The sequence below is a fragment of the Rhodnius prolixus genome, unplaced genomic scaffold (assembly GCF_049639745.1).
Source record: "Rhodnius prolixus isolate KJV_2025 unplaced genomic scaffold, Rpr scaffold_31, whole genome shotgun sequence".
In the NCBI taxonomy this organism is placed as follows: Eukaryota; Metazoa; Arthropoda; class Insecta; order Hemiptera; family Reduviidae; genus Rhodnius; species Rhodnius prolixus.
Window position 1 is genome coordinate 671,972 of NW_027411586.1, and position 21,614 is coordinate 693,585.

Genomic DNA, 21,614 nt, shown 5'->3' on the forward strand with positions numbered 1-21,614 from the left:
GTCTATAGACAAGTTTGGCAGACCTTTGCATCACTTAAAACAGTATTTCATGCTAGTGATGATGAAGATGGAGAATATATCGACTTTGAAAATAAACGATTACTTGGAATCAATAGTCCAGTTGATAGTTCAGATGCTGTTAATAAGATTTATCTTGAACAATTTGTAACTAAAGAATTGGAAAAGTACATAAAAGAGTTAGATTTAGTAACAAATACATATTTACATAAACAATTTGTTAGTAAACGTTATCTTTTAGATACGTATGACGAAGCCCGAAAAAAAGTTACAGATAATTTTGTGTGCGGTTTATTCACTGTTTTTAGGAACCGAATAAGTTTATTGAATCCAAATGTTCCTATAACTGCTGCTACGCTTAAAACAATTTTTGAACCATAAAGTCATGTCTAGCAAAGAGTCTGTAGCTGACCCCAGGCCGTCTACAATCGTCTGAATCTCATCATTTGTCTGTTGTAAGTTACAATATAGGTGGTTTTAAGAATAAAATCGATCAATTAAATTTTTTTAATTTTGTCAAAAGTTTCGAAATTTTCATTTTATTGGAAACCCATGTGGAAGAAAAAGATGTACACCTGTTTGAAATTTTTTTTAAGGGGTATAAATTATTCTGGGAAAGCGCAACTAGATCATCAAAGTTTGGTAGAGCTAAAGGTGGGGTGTTGTATGGTGTGAAAAATAACTGCTGGTTTACCGACTCATTTGAATTTGTGCCATTAAATAGTAGTAATTTAATTAGATGTAATTTGAACAGTGCAGAATTTTTTCTGTACCCAGTATATATTAATATTAATAATTGGGAATGTGAGTTTGAAATTATTGAAAATTTGATGGATTTTTACCCTGGGTATAAATTTGTCATAATCGGGGATTGTAACGCGAGGGTAGGGGAACTCCAAATAATTCCTTTAGAAGTGTTACCTCCATTACACGAGGCAGTGCCCATTAGAAAATCGAAGGATTGTATTGTAAATTCAAATGGTAGAAAAATTCTTGAGTTATGTGAGAATTACAACCTTATGATAATGAATGGTAGAACAAAAGGGGATACAGAGGGAGAATATACATTCATAGGAGGGCCAGGATGTTCGGTTAATGATCTGTGTTGTGTGCATTTAGATTTATTAGAACATGTTGTAGATTTTAAAGTCCTGAATGAGATATTTTCAGACCATATGCCGATTTCTCTGTCAATTAATGTGTCTGTAAACCGGAAAAAAGATTATGCCCTTCCATTACTTCCTAGATTGTTATGGACCAGGAATGATGAGCAGTTTTTTAAGAAGAGATTGGCCGTAATAAATGAGCTCCCTCGGGATCCGCAGGAGGGTGTAGATTTTTTCATTCATACGATTAGAAACGCGGCAAGCTTAGGTATGAGATATTGTGGTGACAGCTTTAGGGATCAGCCCAATCACAAATGGTTTGACTACGAGTGTAGAAATAGTAGGAGGCAAACATTTAAATTTTTAAAATTATTTAGAAAATTTGGATCTCCTTTTATTAAACAACAATATGCTTATAAACTCTATCGATATAAACAACTTTGTAAGGAAAAAAAGAAAGAGTATATACTGTGTTTATTAGGAAAACTTCATTCTGTTAGGGATAGTAAAGATTTCTGGGATGTAGTCAAAAAGTTTAAAAAACATAATTTTGTTATTAGTCCGGGAATCAACAGTGAAGAGTGGATGGACCATTTCAGCAAATTATTAAATCCGAGCTTGTGTGCAGATCGTATACTTTATGCCCCCCCATTTAATGAACTCGAAATTTTAGATAAACCTTTTGAATTGAATGAGCTACAGTGTGTCCTAATAAAGTCGAAAGCGGGTAAAGCCCCCGGTTTTGACGGGGTCCCTTTTGAATTTTTTAAAAACTGCAGTTCAAATTTCCAAGAAAACTTATTGAAATTTTATAATTATATCTTTGAATTTGTAAAAATCCCCAGTAGCTTCAATAAAACTATAATTTACCCGCTTCATAAAAAAGGCGATATTAACTCCGCAATAAATTATAGAGGTATCTCTTTCTTGGATTCTATTGTCAAGTTGTTCACGGGGCTATTGTTGGCAAGATTAGAACAATGGGTGAATGAAAATAATATCCTGTGTGACTGTCAAGCCGGATTCCGAAAAGGGTACTCAACAATTGACAATATTTTTATTTTAACCAATTTAATTAAATTAATTACCGCGCAAAAAAGGAGGAAAGTCTATGCGCTCTTTGTGGATTTTAAATCAGCATTTGATTCCCCTGATAGACACGCGCTTTATTATAAATTATATACACTTGGTATTTCAAACAAATTCATTAATGTATTACGGAACCTCTATTTAAATAGTGAAGCCTCAGTATGGACGCGTGATGGATTGACCCCAAATTTTCAAACTAATATGGGACTTAAGCAGGGTTGTTTGCTCTCCCCACTCCTATTCTCCCTCTTTCTGAACGATCTGGATGAATGTCTGGGTGGTGGTGTAAGCATTAATGGAGTGCGTATAAGATGTCTAATGTATGCAGACGACATTGTTCTTCTGGCTACGGATCCACTGGTATTACAAACTATGATAAATAGATTAGCTAGGTACAATGCTTTATGGAATTTGACAGTTAACCTAACTAAATCTAAAATTATGGTGTTCAGGAATGGGGGTAAATTAAGTAAGAGGGAGCGGTGGAAGTTGAATGGGGAAAATATAGAGATAGTAAAATATTATAAGTACCTGGGTGTTGGGTTGACCCCACAGTTGTCACTAACTAAACATTTTGAAGAGAAACTGGGCATATCAAAAACAGCAATTTTGATAAATTACAGGCACTTTATTAGCAACAAAGACGTTACATTGATAGCTAAATTTAAGGTTTTCGACTCTGTAATGAGGGCTATAATGTGCTATGCGGCACAAGTTTGGGGACACCAGAGGCACCAAATTGTTGAGAAAATTAATACATTTTTTCTTAAAAAACTGTTCATGCTACCCAGGAATATGCCTCATTATATTATATACTCTGAGACAAACGTAAAACCACTCTTCAATTTCACTTTTAAAATGCATTATAATTATATTAAAAGAGTGATGGTAATGCCCCAAGTGCGTCTCGTTAAACAGGTAGCGCAAGAAATTATTCATAAAAAAATATATTGGTACAAAGAATGCCAACAATTATGTAACAATTATGGATTACCAATGTTTAACTATAATCAGAATGACGATAGGGATTTACTTGAAAAGCTGTTAGAAAACATAAACAGGGAATTCGAGCAAAATCTAAGGTCTAGCGCTATCCGCTCTGGATTTCATGTATTGTATAAAGAATTAAGTACTAGTTTAGTTGGTAACCATTACATTAACGAGGTAAATAACAGTAGGAAGATGTCAATAATCATGAGACTGAGAGGAGAGTCGCTGAACTTAAATTACAATATCAGTAGAGAAGAGAGAGCGCGTAAGTGCGCACTATGTAATTTAGGTGCAATAGAAAATGTAATTCATTTTGTAGGGCTTTGTCCAATATTGCAAGAGTTCAGGCTGAGATGGTTAGGACAACAGTTTATTAGCTATGACGTAGTAATAAAATATCTTAATGGCGATTTCGGATGGGAAAATTTATATAAGTACGCCGAATGTGCCTTGAAATATAGAAATTTTTTGATTAGCGAATTTAATTTTTAATAAATAATCGAACCCCATCTTTTATCCTATAATTGTCTATGTTGCGTATTTCATTTTATTTTGCTTTTTATTTTATTTATAATAGGAGATACAAAATAAAAAAGTGAGCTTTATATTGTAACTACTTTGATTGTTTTAGATTTGTTTTGCACTAAATATTATTAATAGTGAGAGTTAACTTGGCGGACGGACTTTGAGTCCATGCCTAAGTGTTTGTAACAAATTTCATATTGAATTCAATTGTAACTTTTGTTTAAATAAAACACTATTATTATTATTATTATTATTATTCACTGTTTTTAGGAACCGAATAAGTTTATTGAATCCAAATGTTCCTATAACTGCTGCTACGCTTAAAACAATTTTTGAACCATAAAGTCATGTCTAGCAAAGAGTCTGTAGTTGTCGAACTTCATAGACCAGCACGTTCACGCTACCCTCGAAGGAGTACGTTGCTCAAAGTTATTGATGATTTATAGCAAGCTGATTTAATGGAAATGATACCATATGCTCATCAAAATAGCGGTTCCAAATATATTTTAGCAATGATTGATTGCTTTTCAAAGTACGCCTGGGTGGAGCCTGTTAAATCCAAAAGCGCTAAAGATATCACTAAAGCTATGAATAATATTTTTATTTCAAGTGGAAGAGTACCAAAAAATATTCAAACTGATAATGGGAAGGAATTCTACAATGTTTCCTTCACAAAGCTCATGAAGAAGCACAACATTAATCACTATAGTACTTACAGCCAAATTAAAAGTTCAATTGTAGAAAGATTTAATAGAACCTTTAAATCTATGATGTATCAATTATTTAGTCTCAGAGGAAACTACAATTATACAAAGCATTTACTTGATCTCATAAATACCTACAACAACAAAGTACACCGTACGGTTGGTATGACACCATCGGACGTAAATTCTAGCAATGAAGCATTCTTACTAGCTAATGTATACTCTTCTAAAGTAAAAAGGACAGATAAACAACGTTTTAAAGAAGGAGACTGTTCGGTCCTCGCAAGGAGGTCTTTGTGGGAAATTTGGGCTGATGCAGTTGAGGGTTGGCTGCATTGGAGGTCTAAAAAGTGAGTGGGGCTGCGTACGTGACCAAGTGCTTCTAGTTGTCCTTGACTGCCTCGAGGAAGTTAGATTTTGATATATGTGCCGTGTCTATTGCGTCGCTTCTTGTTTTTTGTTCTTGAGTAAAAAGTGGAAGTCAGCGTCCTTTGTCTTATAAATATATATTTATGTATATGTTATGTAAAGATTTATGTATTTTTTTATTTGTCATTGTGCCTTGTGTCTTGTAAGTTGAAAAAAATTGTTGTCAGTTAATAACATATCAATTGCCACTTCGCCAGGAAGTGAGTATTGCACAAGCACTAATTAAGCAGTGTATACACTAATTAAAACATCTCCCTCACATAAAATAAGAAGGGATAGTATAAGGTCTGCCAGGCAGGTTAGTTGTCATCTTGTATATAATTGTGAATAATAATCTAATTGAGTCAATCAATAATAACTTTGATATTAGATATTGTGTTGTTAATAAATTACTAGCCATTCCAATGGCGTTTGTGAAGGTATTTTGAGTGGCTGTGGCGTCCACCACAATCAATTTCCCTTGTACTGTCTGCCATCTAATTATTGTTTAATCCTTTTGCTCTCCCAAAGATCGTCAAGGTCTAGGAAGGAATAATTAGTCCCTTCAAAATTATTCATGGTGCCGAAACCCGGGAACCACTTGAAATACCTTTAAATATAGTTAATTTGTAATTAAAAAAAAAAAAAAATTCCATTTTTAATTGTAAGTTGTATTGAAGTGTCATTAGTGCCTTGTCACTTTTTAATCTTGTTTTAAGATTTATCTGATTTATATGATTTATCTTTTAAGATTTGAAAACTATATCAAGTTTTCCTTAGTGTATGTAGTCATGTTTTGTCTATGCCTTGTGGCTCTGTAATTTCGTCAAAAAAAAAAAAAAAAAATCGATTTGTTTCTTTCTTTCTTAAACTGTAATAAGCCTTCATTAGTCTATGTATATACATACATGTGTTTTTTTTGTTTGTTCATGCATTGTTGCATTTCAATTTTATTCTAAAAATTTCCTTTGGAAAAGACATGTTTTGTTTTGTTGCGAATGTCATTAGTCTTTCCTATGTTTTGTCTTTGGTCTTTTAATTGTGTTTTAAGGTTTAATTTTTTGTATAATTGTAATTGAATTATTAGTTTTAAGTCTTTGGTTGTAGTTATAATTTGTGTCTTTTATTTAGCACTTATTGATTTCTTTGCCAAGAGCCATTGTTTGTGCCCATTCTCAGGATTATGGAAGAATTCACCGAGAAGACCACACCCCCCCGTTCACCAGTTCCGATCTCCCCTTCGTTGTAGGAAACTCCGCGATTGCCCATCCAGTCTGAGGCCAGTGGGGATCTTAATGTCATTAGATGCCGCCACCTCACTGCCAGGCTGGATCAATGGACCCGAAACGTTCAATTGTTGGACCCAGAGTCCCCTGAGTCAGTCAGCCGATGCCAGCAGCTCTCCACCATTTTTAGGTCTCTGTCCCAGACAGTGGATAAAGAGGCTTGGGAATGGCTGCGGCCTTTGGCATCGGACTACAGTGCCCCTCTTGCCTTGGCGCTGTCTCAAAGCCACGAACAGGCTGAACTCGCACCTGCCCCGGTGTCTGTCTCTTCCCACACTGGCGTAGTGGATGAGTCCGTTGTGGAGCTAGCCAGAAGGCAGCTGCAGGAGCTCATCATTCCTAAGATTCCGGTGTTTGAGGGGGATGTGTTGACGTATGGGGATTTCAAACGGAATTTTCAGTCTGAGATTCATGGTCTAGCCCTTCCTGCAGCCAAGCGGCTTCAGGCTCTCCGGTCATGCTTGAAAGGCCCCCCTTGTCCATTGTCCAGAATGCCACCTCCACTGAGGAAGGATACCTCTATGCCTGGGAGACTCTGGACGCCCGATATGAGGGAAGGTTGCGGGTCGTCAGTGCTATGGTGGACAACTTCCTTCACTTCCCAGAGCCTCAGCCCACCATAGAAGCGTGCATCGCCTGGCTGTCAAGCAGACAAATTTTACTGGACCAGTTTTCCATCCCTCACCCGCTTGATTTTCTCCTTTGCCACATTACGTTGTCCAATTTGGCCCCCGGTCTACAAGAGGAATTTAGGAAGAAGTACCTAAGATCCTTTGACGAGCTGCCTTGCAGTTCTCAAGTGTTGGATTTCCTAAAGGACCAGGGGGACCGACTCTCTCCTACATTGTCGCCAGGGCGGATCCCCTCTCCTCCTGTCCAGGCTAGTCCCACGCCTCCTTCCCATCAACCAGTTTCCACCCCCTCGCCCAGTCAGGTTAAACCGTACTCACCCAAATCAGTCCGTTTTGTGCCTCGTCCACCACGGAGACCCTCACCATCTTCACCTCCTCCAAAGCAACAGCCTACCCCTCCTACTTCTCGTGCCCCAACTTCCTCAACCTCTTCCTCCATTCAGTGCTACCTCTGTGGGGATCCACATCGTCTGTCTAAATGCGCTCACTATGTCAACTTGTCGGTGAATGACAAGTGAAATTTTGTCACGGAGAAGAACCTATGTACTAATTGTCTCTCCATCTATCACCCAGTCTCCCGATGTCCTTGCCAGGTCGGGTGCGCGAAGTGCCACGGGGAGCATCATACCTCCTTGCACCCCCCTCCACCATCTGCCAGCCTTAGTCAGAGAAGAACCAGTGGTCCTGGAATCCCTCCATTGATGTCTCTGCGAACCTCTCGACCGTCGAGGCCTAGATCTCCGCCCAAAAGGGTACGCTTCCAGGACTTACCTGAATCCCCGCCTCCCTGCCCAAGACGCTCCTTTCTTTCTCCCAGCTCCTTTGGGTCTCATCCGCCTCTAGGCAAGGGCTGGGACGCTGAGTCTCGATCCTCGTCGTCTTCCTCGTCCGACGAATTACCCCCCGTACATCCTGTAACTTATTTTGGCCGACATCAGGCACCCCCTCCCCCGCCGGGATTATAGGTTCTAGGCAGGCGCGATACCCCTCCATTGTCCACCATTGCCTTCTGCCGTCGCAGATACTTCGACTATGCCATGCGACGAAATCTTCACGGAAATCAATTGTTAAGTCCTTCCCATCAGACATGTCAGTCTCACCTACTGCCCTGGTGCATCTCCTTGGAGGGGATGGCCAGTGGTATCGCGCTCGTGCCCTGCTGGATTCAGGCAGTGAGATCAACTTAATGACTAAGGCTTTCGCCAAAGAAAGCAAATTGACTTACAACCCCATGACAGGCGGCATTCGTGGCATAGGGGGCAATATTGCCACCCAAGTCGTGGGTTTTGTGTCAACTAATTTAAAACAATGCCCGCCATTTTCCCAACTTAAAGTTCCCTTTCGCGTAGTCACTAAGACTGTTCCGGACGCTCCATCCTCGTATTTTCCTGTCAGTGATTGGGAACACCTAGCAGATAGACCTTTAGCCGACCCGACTTTCAATGAACCAAGTCCAGTAGATGTGGTATTTTCAGCTTCGGTCTTTGATGCCCTCGATCTCAGTCAGATGATTCGCTCACAAAATGGCTCCCCTAACGCACGATTGACAACCTGTTACCATGTAACAGCTTTTCCATAAGAAAATAATTTTTACAGTATGATTGTAATTATCTCTGGATTTTGTGCGTTTTAGTTAGTGAGGGTCAGGTAAAATTGGGGAGTAAGAAAATAAGCCTAGGAAATTTAAGAGAAATAAAGAATGTGTTAATGGAATTATACTTGAAGAGCACATGGTGGTGTGAAGAGGGCAGCGGAAAAAGACAAGCGACGCGAGCAACATTTGGGAGAGACTGAGGCGATCGGGAAAAAACATTACGAGTTGGGAATTGGATGCTGTACCGTTTGGGTTTAGTCCCAACACAAATGGGAAGATAAAGAAATCACCCAGGTGGAATTTGGCTAATCCAGGGTATTCCGCAAGCGAAGAATCTCTACTTCTCGCAAGGGAGCGGGACGGAATAGCGCCTGAGCTGTGGTGACCTTCTAATAAGAAGACTGAAGAGAAGTGCCGACGGATATCAAAACCAGGCCTGGGGTTGATATAGGTGAGACAATTTTGTTAAGAGTGGGTCTAGTTCTCGTGTTGTATTAATGACAATTTCTTTTCATAACGTTATCAATCAAGTTCGCTTCTTATTTTGTTTCCCTAAATTTAGCATTAAGTAGGGTTTGTTTTTGTATTTCTTTGTAAAGAGAATTTTTGGTTTTGTGAACAATAATAAGTATTTTCTTAACCCTGAATCTTTTATTTGAACCTCTCCTAGCAACAACAGCACATGTATATGGAATTTAAATATTTAGTAGAATATTAGTGTGGCTGCCTGGTTCGAGTATCGGCCTATAGAGTCGCGCAACGCAGGTTCGCTACCCGAGGAGCTGTTACTAGGTAACAATTTTTTTAATTCCAATTTTACTTATTTATTTTTTTTATTTTTATTTTCCCTTATTATTATTGGGCTTATTATTAGTCATAATATTTGCTCTTCCTTATCTTCCCTTTCGTTTCCTTACCCACCCCGTCTCCACTGAGCTTGCCTTGCCCAGAGGTATTTGCAGAGGGTGACGTAACAAACCCTTGGCTGGGTCATGTCTGGTCCCTTGAAAAAGCTACCTGTTAAAAGGGTTCGTTTTGACCCTTCTGTCCAAAACCACATGTCTAATTCCAAACTTTACCGGATTTACTATAAAATCTTATTTAAACATAAGTACGGTCATTTAACTGCCCCTAAACTACCTAATAATGAGTCTATTCCTGAAGGCAAGACCTCAACTGGCGACCCTTCTGGTGAGTCTGAGTCTGAGCCAGTTGTTCATTGTAATAGCCCCGAACTTGTCATGAAGCTAGAACAGTCAGTTACTCCTAGCCTGTCTTCGTCCTCGGCTCCAATTTCGTCAACGTCCCAAACGGAAGTCATTCACCAGCACTCTGCTTATACAGCTTGGACTTTTCAGCTTCCGCCCCCCAAACCACAACGGTTAAATAGAACGCGGCGTCCGCTACAAGTCCTTGACACTCCTGAGCCTGACCCTCTTCCTCCTGCCATAACTTTGGCGGAAGTCCCTTCTTCTGAAGGTTCTACCCTACCGGTTAACACCTCCTTAGTTAATTCTATGTCAACCATTTCCGTCCAACCTACCGTACTCCGCCTCAGCTCTGAAAAAGTTTCTCAACCCATTCAGCACCCCCCTGACCAGGTCCTGTCCCGTCTTGTGGAGAAAATGTTCGCCCTGGAGGAAGTGTCTGAGGTCTCCCCCCTTACTCCCGATGAATTGAAGGCCGAGGAGTGCTTCTCCAAGTCATGTCTCCGACTCCCCAATGGCCGGTTTTCTGTGGCCTTGCCACTTAAAACTAGTCCTTGCTGTCTGGGAGAGACCAGAAAGATCGCGCTGAGGCGCCTTCTCCAATCCGAAACACGCCATGCTAAGTCCCAGCATCTGCGTACTCCCTACGTCGAGTTTATGAAGGACTACTTAGAGTCTAAACATATGGAGCTGGCCCCTCCTCTTAAGTCAGGTCAAATTGCATATTACATTCCCCACCATGCAGTCCACCGTCTAGATGATCCCCCGGAAAAAATCAGAGTAGTCTTTAACGCATCCCAAAAGTCCTCCTCAGGAATCTCACTCAATGAACTCCTGCTCCCTGGCCCTAAATTACAGCTTGACATCTGGAAAGTTGTGACCAGATTCAGAGTTGATAAATGGGTATTTACAGCCGACATACGTCAAATGTTTCGTCAAATATTACACCCCCCTGAAGATCGAGACCTATTACGTTTCCTTTGGCGCTTTGATACCAGTCAGCCGGTTCAGGAGTACCGACTGTGTACTGTCACGTATGGAACCACGTCAGCGCCCTATTTAGCATGTCGCGTGCTACAAGAGTTAGCCCTCACTTCGCAGAATTCCTTTCCCCAAGCAGCAGAGATCCTTAGGGATCGTACTTATGTCGATGACATCTCCGGAGGAGGCCCTACTCTTGAAGCGGCCCTGAAATCGAGAGATCAACTTATACGATTACTAAGTCAAGCTCAAATCGAGCTTAGAAAATGGGCATCCAATCACCCTCGACTGTTAGAAAGAATTCCTCTCGACCACCTTCTCCCAGCAATGTCTTCTGTATGTCTAGAGAAGGACGAGGAGTCACAATTAAAAATTCTTGGCCTCTGTTGGAACCCCTCACAAGACTATTTCCATTTTTTGATTCGTTCAGTCCCCAATATTCAAACCAAAAGACAACTAGCCAGTCAGATCGCAAAAGTTTTTGATCCATTGGGATGGTTAATCCCAATAACAGTTTTTGCTCGTGCAATATTTCGAGTCGTTTGTCAAGCCTCCTTTAGCTGGGATGACCCTTTACCTTCATCCATTATCCAAGAATGGTCTCAGTTTGCTGTCACCCTTCCGGAACTCTCAAATATCCGTATCCCTAGATTTTTGTCCCCGTCTACTCCTAAACTATATTTAGTCGATTTTGCTGATGCATCAGAACGGGCATATGCGGCCGTAGTGTACCTTGTGTCACTTTCTGAGGAAACAGTCATCAGCCTGATCATGTCTAAAGCCAGAATAGCTCCCATGAAACCTGTCACGCTCCAACGTCTGGAGCTTTGTGCCGCTCATCTCCTGGCTCTTACACTCCATAAAGTCAGTCTTCTCTTCCCTCAGATACCCTCTTCAAACATTTTCGCCCTTTCCGATTCTACCATAGCTCTTGCCTGGATAACCGCTACCCCGCCTCCTCATTGGAAGGTGTTTGTAGGCAATAGAGTGGCTGCCATTTTGGAAAAGGTACCCGCTTCCCAATGGTTTCACGTCCCCTCATCGTTGAACCCTGCTGACTGTGCCTCACGTGGGCTAAGGCCACAGGAGTTGGTAAAACACCACTTATGGTGGGAAGGCCCTCCTTGGCTAAAATCAAATCCTGAGTCATGGCCTCTAGGACAAGTAAATGCAGATTTGTCGGACCCCATTGTGGGGGCAGAAATTCGCTCCCAGGCCCTTAATGTATCGATCGCAGCCTCCTCTCCTGAGGATTTGGAGTACAAGTTTTCCAGTTTGCATACACTTATAAACGTAGTTGCCTGGTGTCTAAGATTCGCCCACAATGCCAGAAATTCAGCCCACCACATGTCAGGCCCATTAAAGGTCAAAGAACGCGGTGAAGCCTTGCGTGCCCTGATTATTCGAGCTCAGCGACATTCATTTTTAGAAGAAATTGAAGATGCCCAGTCCTCCAGACCTAAATTACGCCTGGTCAGAATTTTAGGCTTATTCATACATACCGACGGAGTATTGCGAGTTGGAGGAAGATTAAGACAAGCCAATATCCCTGAGTCCAATAAGCACCCGGCCCTCTAGCCTCAGCAACATCCCCTTACGGCCCTGATAATTCAAGACGCTCATGTATCCAATCTCCATGTAGGCCCTACCGCCACTCATGCCTTTCTCCGAAACAGATATTGGATTACTAATGGAAAAAATGTGGTTCGACGTCAATTGTCGTCATGTAATAAATGTTTCAGCATTAAACCATCACCTTTCAACCCTATTATGGGTCAACTGCCAGAGGGAAGAGCCAGCGCCTCACCACCCTTCACGACTACTGGTATTGACTACGCAGGCCCCTTCAACGTAAAAATTGCGTCACTTCGGTCCGCCAAGGTCCTCCAATGCTACCTCGCTATCTTCATCTGTTTTTCGACAAAGGCCATTCACTTAGAATTCGTCACTGACCTCACGACTCAGGCCTTTCTAGCCGCCTTAAACCGATTCATAGCCAGGCGAGGCATGCCTAGTCACATATGGTCTGACAATGGTACTAATTTTGTTGGCGCTACCAGGAGACTTAAGGAAGTATCTGCCCTGTTAAAGGATTCCCAATGTCAGGAATCGATCCTACGAGAGTCCAGAAGAAGAGGAGTCGAGTGGCACTTCATCCCACCAAGAGCACCCCACTTCGGTGGCCTATGGGAGGCAGCGGTTAAGTCTACAAAACGTTTGCTGAAGGTTACCTTGGGCCTGCAAGAGCCCACAATGGAGTGTTTTCTCACCATCATCTGCCAGGTCGAGGCTATTTTGAATTCACGACCTCTGACAGCCCTTTCGTCGTCGCCAGACGATCTACAAGTCTTAACGCCAGGACACTTCCTAATTATGCGTCCAATGAACGCTCTTCCGACTAGTGACTCCCTGAATCAACGCAACGCCCTCAAGTCTAAGTGGGCGATGGCCCAATTCACTGTTAGCCAGTTTTGGAAACGATGGCACAAGGAGTACCTCCTTGAGCAGCAAGCCATGCTCAAGTGGCATTCGCCGTCCTTCCCAGCGGCAGAAGGACAAGTGGTGGTCATTATGGACAACCTTCCTCCGTTGCAGTGGTCCTTAGGCCGGATCGCCAAGCTGCATTATGGCCGAGATAACGTGGCGAGGGTGGCCGAGGTGAAGACGGCGTCCGGAGTTGTCAGCCGCCCTGTCAGGAAGCTGTGCCCTCTCCCAAATCAGTAAGTGGAACTCTGGCGAGTCCACTGCGGGGGAGGATGTTCGGTCCTCGCAAGGAGGTGCGGCCCCCCTTTGTGGGAAATTTGGGCTGATGCAGTTGAGGGTTGGCTGCATTGGAGGTCTAAAAAGTGAGTGGGGCTGCGTACGTGACCAAGTGCTTCTAGTTGTCCTTGACTGCCTCGAGGAAGTTAGATTTTGATATATGTGCCGTGTCTATTGCGTCGCTTCTTGTTTTTTGTTCTTGAGTAAAAAGTGGAAGTCAGCGTCCTTTGTCTTATAAATATATATTTATGTATATGTTATGTAAAGATTTATGTATTTTATGATTTGTCATTGTACCTTGTGTCTTGTAAGTTGAAAAAAATTGTTGTCAGTTAATAACATATCAATTGCCACTTCGCCAGGAAGTGAGTATTGCACAAGCACTAATTAAGCAGTGTATACACTAATTAAAACATCTCCCTCACATAAAATAAGAAGGGATAGTATAAGGTCTGCCAGGCAGGTTAGTTGTCATCTTGTATATAATTGTGAATAATAATCTAATTGAGTCAATCAATAATAACTTTGATATTAGATATTGTGTTGTTAATAAATTACTAGCCATTCCTAATGGCGTTTGTGAAGGTATTTTGAGTGGCTGTGGCGTCCACCACAATCAATTTCCCTTGTACTGTCTGCCATCTAATTATTGTTTAATCCTTTTGCTCTCCCAAAGATCGTCAAGGTCTAGGAAGGAATAATTAGTCCCTTCAAAATTATTCAGAGACTTTGTACGTGTTTCGAAAAAGAGAACTATATTTAGCAGAGGTTACACACCCAATTGGAGCACTGAAGTATTTAAAATTATAAATGTCCGCAACACTATTCCATATACTTACTTGTTGGAAGACTTGACAGGACAACCTATTCAAGGAGCATTTTATGCACAAGAACTGCAGAAAACTAAATATAAAGATGTATATCTTGTAGAAAAAATTCTAAGACGTAAACAAGATAAGCTGTATGTAAAGTGGTTAGGGTTTAAGAAACCTTCTTGGATAAATAAAAATGATTTAGTAGAACAAAAAAAGTTTTTATAATAAAATTGTGTAGTTTTTTTTTTTTCATTAACCTTCCACATCATTAAGGAACATAATAAAAAATTAAAACAGATTATTTTGTATAAACAAATTTATTCATTAGTTTTTACACCAGTGTTACAACAGTTTAATATCTTTCTTTAATAAGTAAATTGTTTATTAACATCGTCTATTAAACTCACTAGTTTAAAATATTTATTTTTTAAAAAAATTATCTTCGGAGGGTGATATTGATGGAGATCTTCTTACCATGATGGTTTTCCTCGTATAACTATAGTTTTTTGGGTGAACATCTCAAAGAAAACTGTTGCATTTTGTAGTTGTACTTCAGCCGGTACGGATCCGTTTTTTTTACCAAAAAAATCATCACATACTTGCTTGTTAACTTGTAGAGTTGACCAATCTTCCTCATTTAAGTAGATAACTGTTTTTTTTTTTTTGGTTTTTATGCAATAAGTGGTGCACCATCTTCAGACAAGCCTGTTACCAGTTGTTTTGAGTGTTTGGCGTTCAACGAGAAGCTGGTTGTAAGCTGCAATCCTGTACCACTCGCCATCTTGTCACAAACTGAATATGTTACACTAATTCTCATCATCTATCCCTCCTTTGCATAGCAGATTTAATTCTTTGGTAATGTGGTGGGATAACCAAGCAATGTTCGAACAAGGGCAAGTATCAGGCCCAACAGTCTGCTTCGGATTGGACCAAACACAGTTAATATAATGTTCATTAGCAGCCTTAACAATATATTCTTTAGAGTAATTTTCTAATGATTTCAAATCATCACGTAGATTGATATAAGCTAGTACTAAATCCAAATCGGCTAGTGTAATGGTGGGAAATGTTGTAACAATTTTATTATAATTATAATAATAAACCAGATACAACAGCCTACGCTTTAATTTTACATGATGCACTAGTTGAATATAATCCACTGACAGGTTTAGTTAGAACAATTTAATTGGTTAGAGTAGGGGAAAGAATCATATAAGTGTAGAGCTGTACACGGTTGCTTATAGTTCATCAATATGCATGCCGCAGTGATAGATATTCAATGTTATCAAAGCGATGATCCTACTTTCATAATAATTATAATATTATAATCACTCACTGAAATCACTTTCCATTGATCTGCCATTTTTTAATTAATAATAGAAAAATCTGCAGGAGGTGCTCAATGGAGTCAAAGAAAGTTGACTGACTGTGTCGTATTTGCAATAGTATTATTATATAGTCTTTTAAAACCGGCCCCTCTCTAAGTAGAGAATGTGTGGGACTATACCGCTTCTACACATGATGAGTATTATATAAGTAGTTGATGTCTGCAGCAAGAGAAACTAACCGAGAGAGAGAGAGTTTGAGCATGTTCACGCATGCTAGTTGAGATTTTTCAGGTTATTCACCCATTTAAGTATTATATTTTCACAATTCAAATCAACTATTATTTAGTTTTAACTAATATGGATGGGCGAGAGAGAGAGAGATGTACCTTAATAGTGTGGAGAGAAGAGAAAGATGCACCTTAAGAGTGTGGAGAGAAAGATAGAGCAGGAATAAACTGCACCCGCCACCCCTACTTCATCATAGTTCGCCATCTTTACTGAGCCAAAAGCCTCCTTTTTACTCTACTAACAATTCAGGGATGAAGCTCCTATTATTGTAATAGACTGTTCTTGTCAGTCTGAGGCAATTAGAAGAATATAATTGGTTAGAGTGGGGGAAAGAATCATATAAGTGTAGAGCTGTACACGGTTGCTTATAGTTCACCAATATGCATGCCGCAGTGATAGATATTCAATGTTATCAAGCGATGATCCTACTTTCATCGTAAAGGAGTTGGCAATTGCTGATGTAACCGGTCAACAGAAACATTGGATGTTCAAACCGCCCTCATATGGAAACCCGTACTCACCTCCCAATAGATGGGTGTACAGAAACCTACATGGAATCAATTGGGAAGATGGCGACATGGATTATTCTGAATTTAAATATGTTTTAAAGGATGAAACTAAAAACTACACTTTCCTCTATGCAAAAGGAGTTGAAAAGATCAAGTTCTTGGGGGATATTATGGAAAAAACTGTGTATTATCTTCAAGATTTTGGATGCCCCAGCTTAAAACAACTTTGCAAACATCATTATTCATCCAAATGTGACTGTCATTGCGGAACTAAATATAACTGTGCTTTGCACTTTAGTAAAATATTAGTGCATTGGCTGCTGAACAACTACTCCAAAGTTGATTTTACTAATTCTAGTGTTCGGGAGGAATCTTTCAGCGGGTGGAAATCAACTGTAAGTCCGGAATTACTTCCCTTTAACGGCTACATCAAGATAAGAGACGGTTGTGTTCAATGTATTTCTTGTGGACTACAGATTTTAGAAGATGTAATTAAAGAATGTCCATGTAAATTACACAGTATTCATAATCAAAATTGTATATTGCTTAAAAAACATGGTATTAAATAAATGTATTTTTTTAAATAAAAAGAATGGTAATTTTTTTTCTATCCTTTTTATTTTTATTTTAAACTTAGGGAAAGAAATGACACATTTCTTAATTATTTTTGTTCTTTATTAGCATAAAACAAAATGCATATAATCAATATTACATTTTATAATATAAATATTACTTATCACTAATTTAATACAAAAAAGTAAAATAAATATTTGTATAATCATCATTGGCCATTTCATCTATTCATTTAAATATGTCCCAGAGCTCGAGTATTAATTGAATCAACTATGTACCTTTTATTATCTAAGGGACATAAACTTACTTTATTCTGTTCTACAGTCATCAATAAGGTGATGCTTACTTCTAAACATAATCATTGAATGTCTAATTGCTTCGTTTGTCAGTAAGCAAGCAATATAATCATCAAACTTTATGGAATGTTTTAGAACCAGCTTTTTAACCCCTTTTGCTTTTTTTATTATTTTGGAATCTCCCATTCGAAGCGAATACATTTTTGGACGGAGTCCAATAAATTCTGTTATTATTTCACCTACAGCTTCATCCTTAAATTTACCTATAGCTGCTTTATTCTTTTGTACGATAATTCATTAATTATATCACAAGACGCTATATCTTTGAAATCCTGACGAAAGATTTTGATCAACGGGTGGTCTGATGTGGTGGGATAGTTGGACAAATCTAAATAATCGCGCAACAGCAGTGAATCTTTAAATAAATTATCTGTTTTAATGAGATAAACATATGCATCGGTATCCATATAGCAGAGAGCTAATCTATCAGACCCGTAAAATGGAAGCATTACATCATAATGATACCAGTACATATGTAATTTCGATAAATCCAAAACACTAAGACTTATGTAAATAGGTTTATTAAAAAGAATGCTATTCTTGGCTAAATGTACAGCCGCCAGAGATTTGTTGTATATAACATAGTCTAGACCGGTGTTTCCCAACGTGGGGCCCAAGCCCCCCAGGGGGGTAATTTGATAGTTAAGGGGGGCAATTTGAAAATAGACTCGACACGACTTTAACCCTTTTGCTCCGGGCCATTTAAATGAAATGCTAGATATAGGTGCCAAATTTAACAAAAAAAGCAAATTCTTAAATAATTGCGGTAAATAATTATTAGGTATAATTTCGTTTTACGAGGCCTTCATACTGAAGTAAGATGGCTACCTAAAGGAAATTGCTTGAAAAGATGTATGGAACTGTTTGATACTCTTAGTTTTTTAAGCGACCAACCTGAAATGAAGTATCTGTTAACAATCGATGGTAAAGTATTTGTGAGTTATTTAGCCGATGTCTTTGAAAAACTAAATATAAAAGCAACTTCAAGGAACAAATAAAACTCTTGTCGATACAAAAGCGAAGATATTTGGCTTCATTACCAATATCGAGTTATGTCAGAAACATATTAACAACAAAAACTTTGAACAGTTTCATTGGCTCCAAAAATGTGAAGTAACTGATACCGCTTTACTTGTTATTGTCAATCATTTGAATATTCTATCAGCTAATTTAAAAGAAAGATTTTCTGATTTAAAACAAATTGATTTCCCAACATGGATGATGCAGCCAATGTTAGTGGATTTGTCTGATATATCAAATATGCAGTATCAAGAAGAACTCGCAGAATTGCAAAATGATGAGTTAGTTAAAACTTTATTTAATATAAAAGGAGCGATGGCATGGCTTTGTGAGGAAACAGAAATCAAATACCTAAACTTAACCAAATGTGCAAGAAAACTATTGCTACCGTTTCTATTATGTATTTAACGAACGAGTACACAAAATCTGTGATAACGTATTTATTCACTATAACAAGATACATAAGATACATGTAAGAAGTCTGTATTGCGTACTTAACGTAATGCACCTCGTGTCCTCTCTAACCTCTAACCCCCTCTATGTCTTATTGTCGATTATTCTCTATCGATATTCACAATATATATATCATCTTTCCCCCTTGAAAATGATTCAACGAAATAAAGTATAAAAATAGTAATATAAAATAAATTTGAATAGCATTCATACTTTATAAGTCCAATCTATCGTCAGGCTTCCGTGGTCTTTGGGATCTACGTATTGTAACTGGAGGTATAGTAGGAAGGGAGATGTTTGAAGTTCGAGGGTTAAGAGTATTTCCTGGAACGGTCTTAGGAGTGGAGGGTAGCGGAGAACTAGGTGTAGAAGTAGTAGGTTTGGAGGTGATGGGAGTAGGTGTAATGGCTGTAGGATCGGAAGGAGAAGGATTAGTAGCAAACGTAGCTTAGTCGGAGTAGTTATGATTTCCTTTCTGTAGTTCCTTCCTGCAGATGTTGTAGTTGTAGTTGGGATGTGTTGACTTATCTTCCTCAACTGCTGAGCATGTCTTCTCACAAATCGTCCATCCATGTAAATCGTGTAAAGAAGAAGTCCATCTCTATTGATGACTGTACCTATTACCCATCTGTTATTTGGCATTGTGTAATTTCTTAACGCCACTTTCTCTCCCTCTTGAAAGGTTTGGGACTGTCTTAAAGTTGTAGGTTCTATTCTCGATTTGCTCCCTGGTGACGAATGTAAGCTAAGTCGTGAGAGGCAGTCTGCATTAGAATTTTCAGTAGATTTCCTGTATTTAATAGTGAAATTAAACATTTGTAAAAATAGAGCATATCGAAGTAATCGTGTTGCAGTAATTACTGGAAAACTGTTTTTTGATCCCAGAATCCGCGTAAGGGGTTGGTATTCTGTAATTAATGTAAAATGTTGCCCATATAAATAATGGTAGAATTTTTCTATCCCCAATTTTATTGCAAGGGCTTCTTTATCTATCTGTGAATAATTCCTTTCACTCTTTGATAAAGTTCTTGATGCAAAAGCAATTGGCTTTTCTTCATTGTTAATATTGTGCGCTAAAATTGCACCTAAACCTTGTGAAAACATCCACTGCAAGTACAACAGGATATTTAGGATTGTAATGTACGAGGACTTTATCTGATGTAATTTCTTTCTTTATTTGATCAAAGCTTCTGGAGTGCTCTTTCTTCCAAATAAATGGCGTATCTGCTCTAGTTAGTTGATGTAAAGGTTCAGCTAAAGTGGCAAGGTGTGGGGTAAACCTCGCATAAAATGTCACAAGACCCATAAAAGATTTTACTTCGGCCACGTTGTTGGGCTTCCGACACTTACTTATGGCTTCTACCATATCTTGCGTTTTTCCAATGCCCGCTTCTGATATTTCAAATCCCAAATATGTGATTTTCTTTTCTAAGAATTTGCATTTGCTTCTGTCCAAGCGGACTTTCTTATCCTCTAATTTCTGAAGGACTATTTCGAGTCTTTGATTATGTTCTTCAATCGTACTACCTGAAACAACAATATCGTCAAGCACAACACATACACCTTTTTCATCTAGAAAGAGAGTATCTATGAATCTTTGCCATTCTGCGGGTGCTGAAGCTAAACCGTATAACAGTCGGTTGACTTTGTACAGCCCAGTATGTGTATTAATGGTTAAAATTTCACTCGCTTCTTCCGTTACTGGCAAATGTAAGAATGCTGTCCTGACATCTAATTTTGAAAAATATTTAGCTCCAGAAAGTTGTGTAGCAACTTCGTCAAATCCTGGAAAGGGATGCTGTGGCACTATCATTTGCGGATTTACTGTAATAGAGTAATCAGCACAAAGTCATATAGATCCGTCTGATTTAACTACAGGAACAACTGGTGTAGCCCAATTAGATATTCTTGTTTTCGTGATGATGCCTTCATCTTCCAAACGTTTTATCTCGTCTTGTACCTTTGGCTTTAAGGCGAAGGGCACAACCCTGGCCTTTGCAATCAGGCTTAAGATTAACAGAGATCTGAATTCCTTCAACTGGTTGAATAAGTTCTTGAAAAACTTGACTATATTTGGTTAAAATACTTTCCAGTACATTGCAATTGCTTCTGGCATGTACTCCTAAGTTCTCGATCCAGTCTCTCCCCATTAGGTTTGAGTAATTTCCATCAACTATGTATGCATTTAATTGTTTTCGTATACCCTTGTAAATAACACTAACAGTACATTCTCCTAAGGGGCGAATTACTTTTTTACTGTAACCCTTAAATAAGGAAGTAGTATGCCGGATTTTTGAATCCTTAAATCTATTAAATAAGCTTTTCGTAATTATAGTAACAGGTGAACCTGTATCAACTTCAAGGGAAACACTTAATCCATTAATTGAAACGTTGGCGTAAACCGGTGGTACATGCTTCAACTTTGTATTAATTTTACAAATTGGGAGTATTTCTTTAATTGGTTCTTGTTGCTTGTATTTCTTCTTGTTAAAGCAAACCTTTATTACATGCTCTTGTATATGGCAAAATTTACAAAATAAGTCATTAGCATAACATTCATTAGCTTTATGACCGATCTTACTACATTTTAAACAAGTGACATTACTCTCTCTAGCATTTGATTTATCACTGATTGTTTTTTCTAAAATTATTTCTTTTGTACCTTTGTGTGGCTATTGTATTATGTTTTGACTTTATAGACAATTTATTGACTTCATTACCAAGAATTTCTCCCGTTCAGCCAGATGCAATTTCGACAGTTTTGTCAAACGATGGATTATCCTCTTCAAAAAGCCTATCTAAAATATGTTTGGAGCGTAATCCACTCACGAAAACATCTCTTAGCAATGTAGCCAACATACTGTCATCATACTTGCTTTGGAGCAGCTAATTTCCGTAATTGCGCAACATAATCTGAAATAGATTCTCCCTCAGCTTGTTTCCGGTTAATTAATGTATGCCTCGAAGGTAT

At 38.9% G+C, this 21,614-nt stretch overlaps 3 protein-coding genes across 3 annotated transcripts; all 3 read left to right on the forward strand.

The window, feature by feature from the left end:
- Nucleotides 1-5,864: 5,864 nt before the first annotated feature.
- Nucleotides 5,865-10,302, forward strand: LOC141448434 (uncharacterized). The gene is made up of 2 exons (XM_074116794.1): nucleotides 5,865-8,803; nucleotides 9,023-10,302. The coding sequence occupies exon 1, from the start codon at nucleotides 7,846-7,848 to the stop codon at nucleotides 8,335-8,337; it is 492 nt and encodes a 163-aa protein (XP_073972895.1). The 5' UTR covers nucleotides 5,865-7,845; the 3' UTR covers nucleotides 8,338-8,803; nucleotides 9,023-10,302.
- On the forward strand, nucleotides 10,245-12,119 carry LOC141448416 (uncharacterized). The gene has a single exon (XM_074116773.1). It carries the CDS (start codon nucleotides 10,245-10,247, stop codon nucleotides 12,117-12,119), a length of 1,875 nt encoding a protein of 624 aa, XP_073972874.1.
- A 429-nt stretch (nucleotides 12,120-12,548) lies between these two features.
- LOC141448417 (uncharacterized) lies at nucleotides 12,549-13,265 on the forward strand. Its single transcript, XM_074116774.1, has one exon. It carries the CDS (start codon nucleotides 12,549-12,551, stop codon nucleotides 13,263-13,265), a length of 717 nt encoding a protein of 238 aa, XP_073972875.1.
- The last annotated feature ends 8,349 nt before the right edge of the window (nucleotides 13,266-21,614 follow it).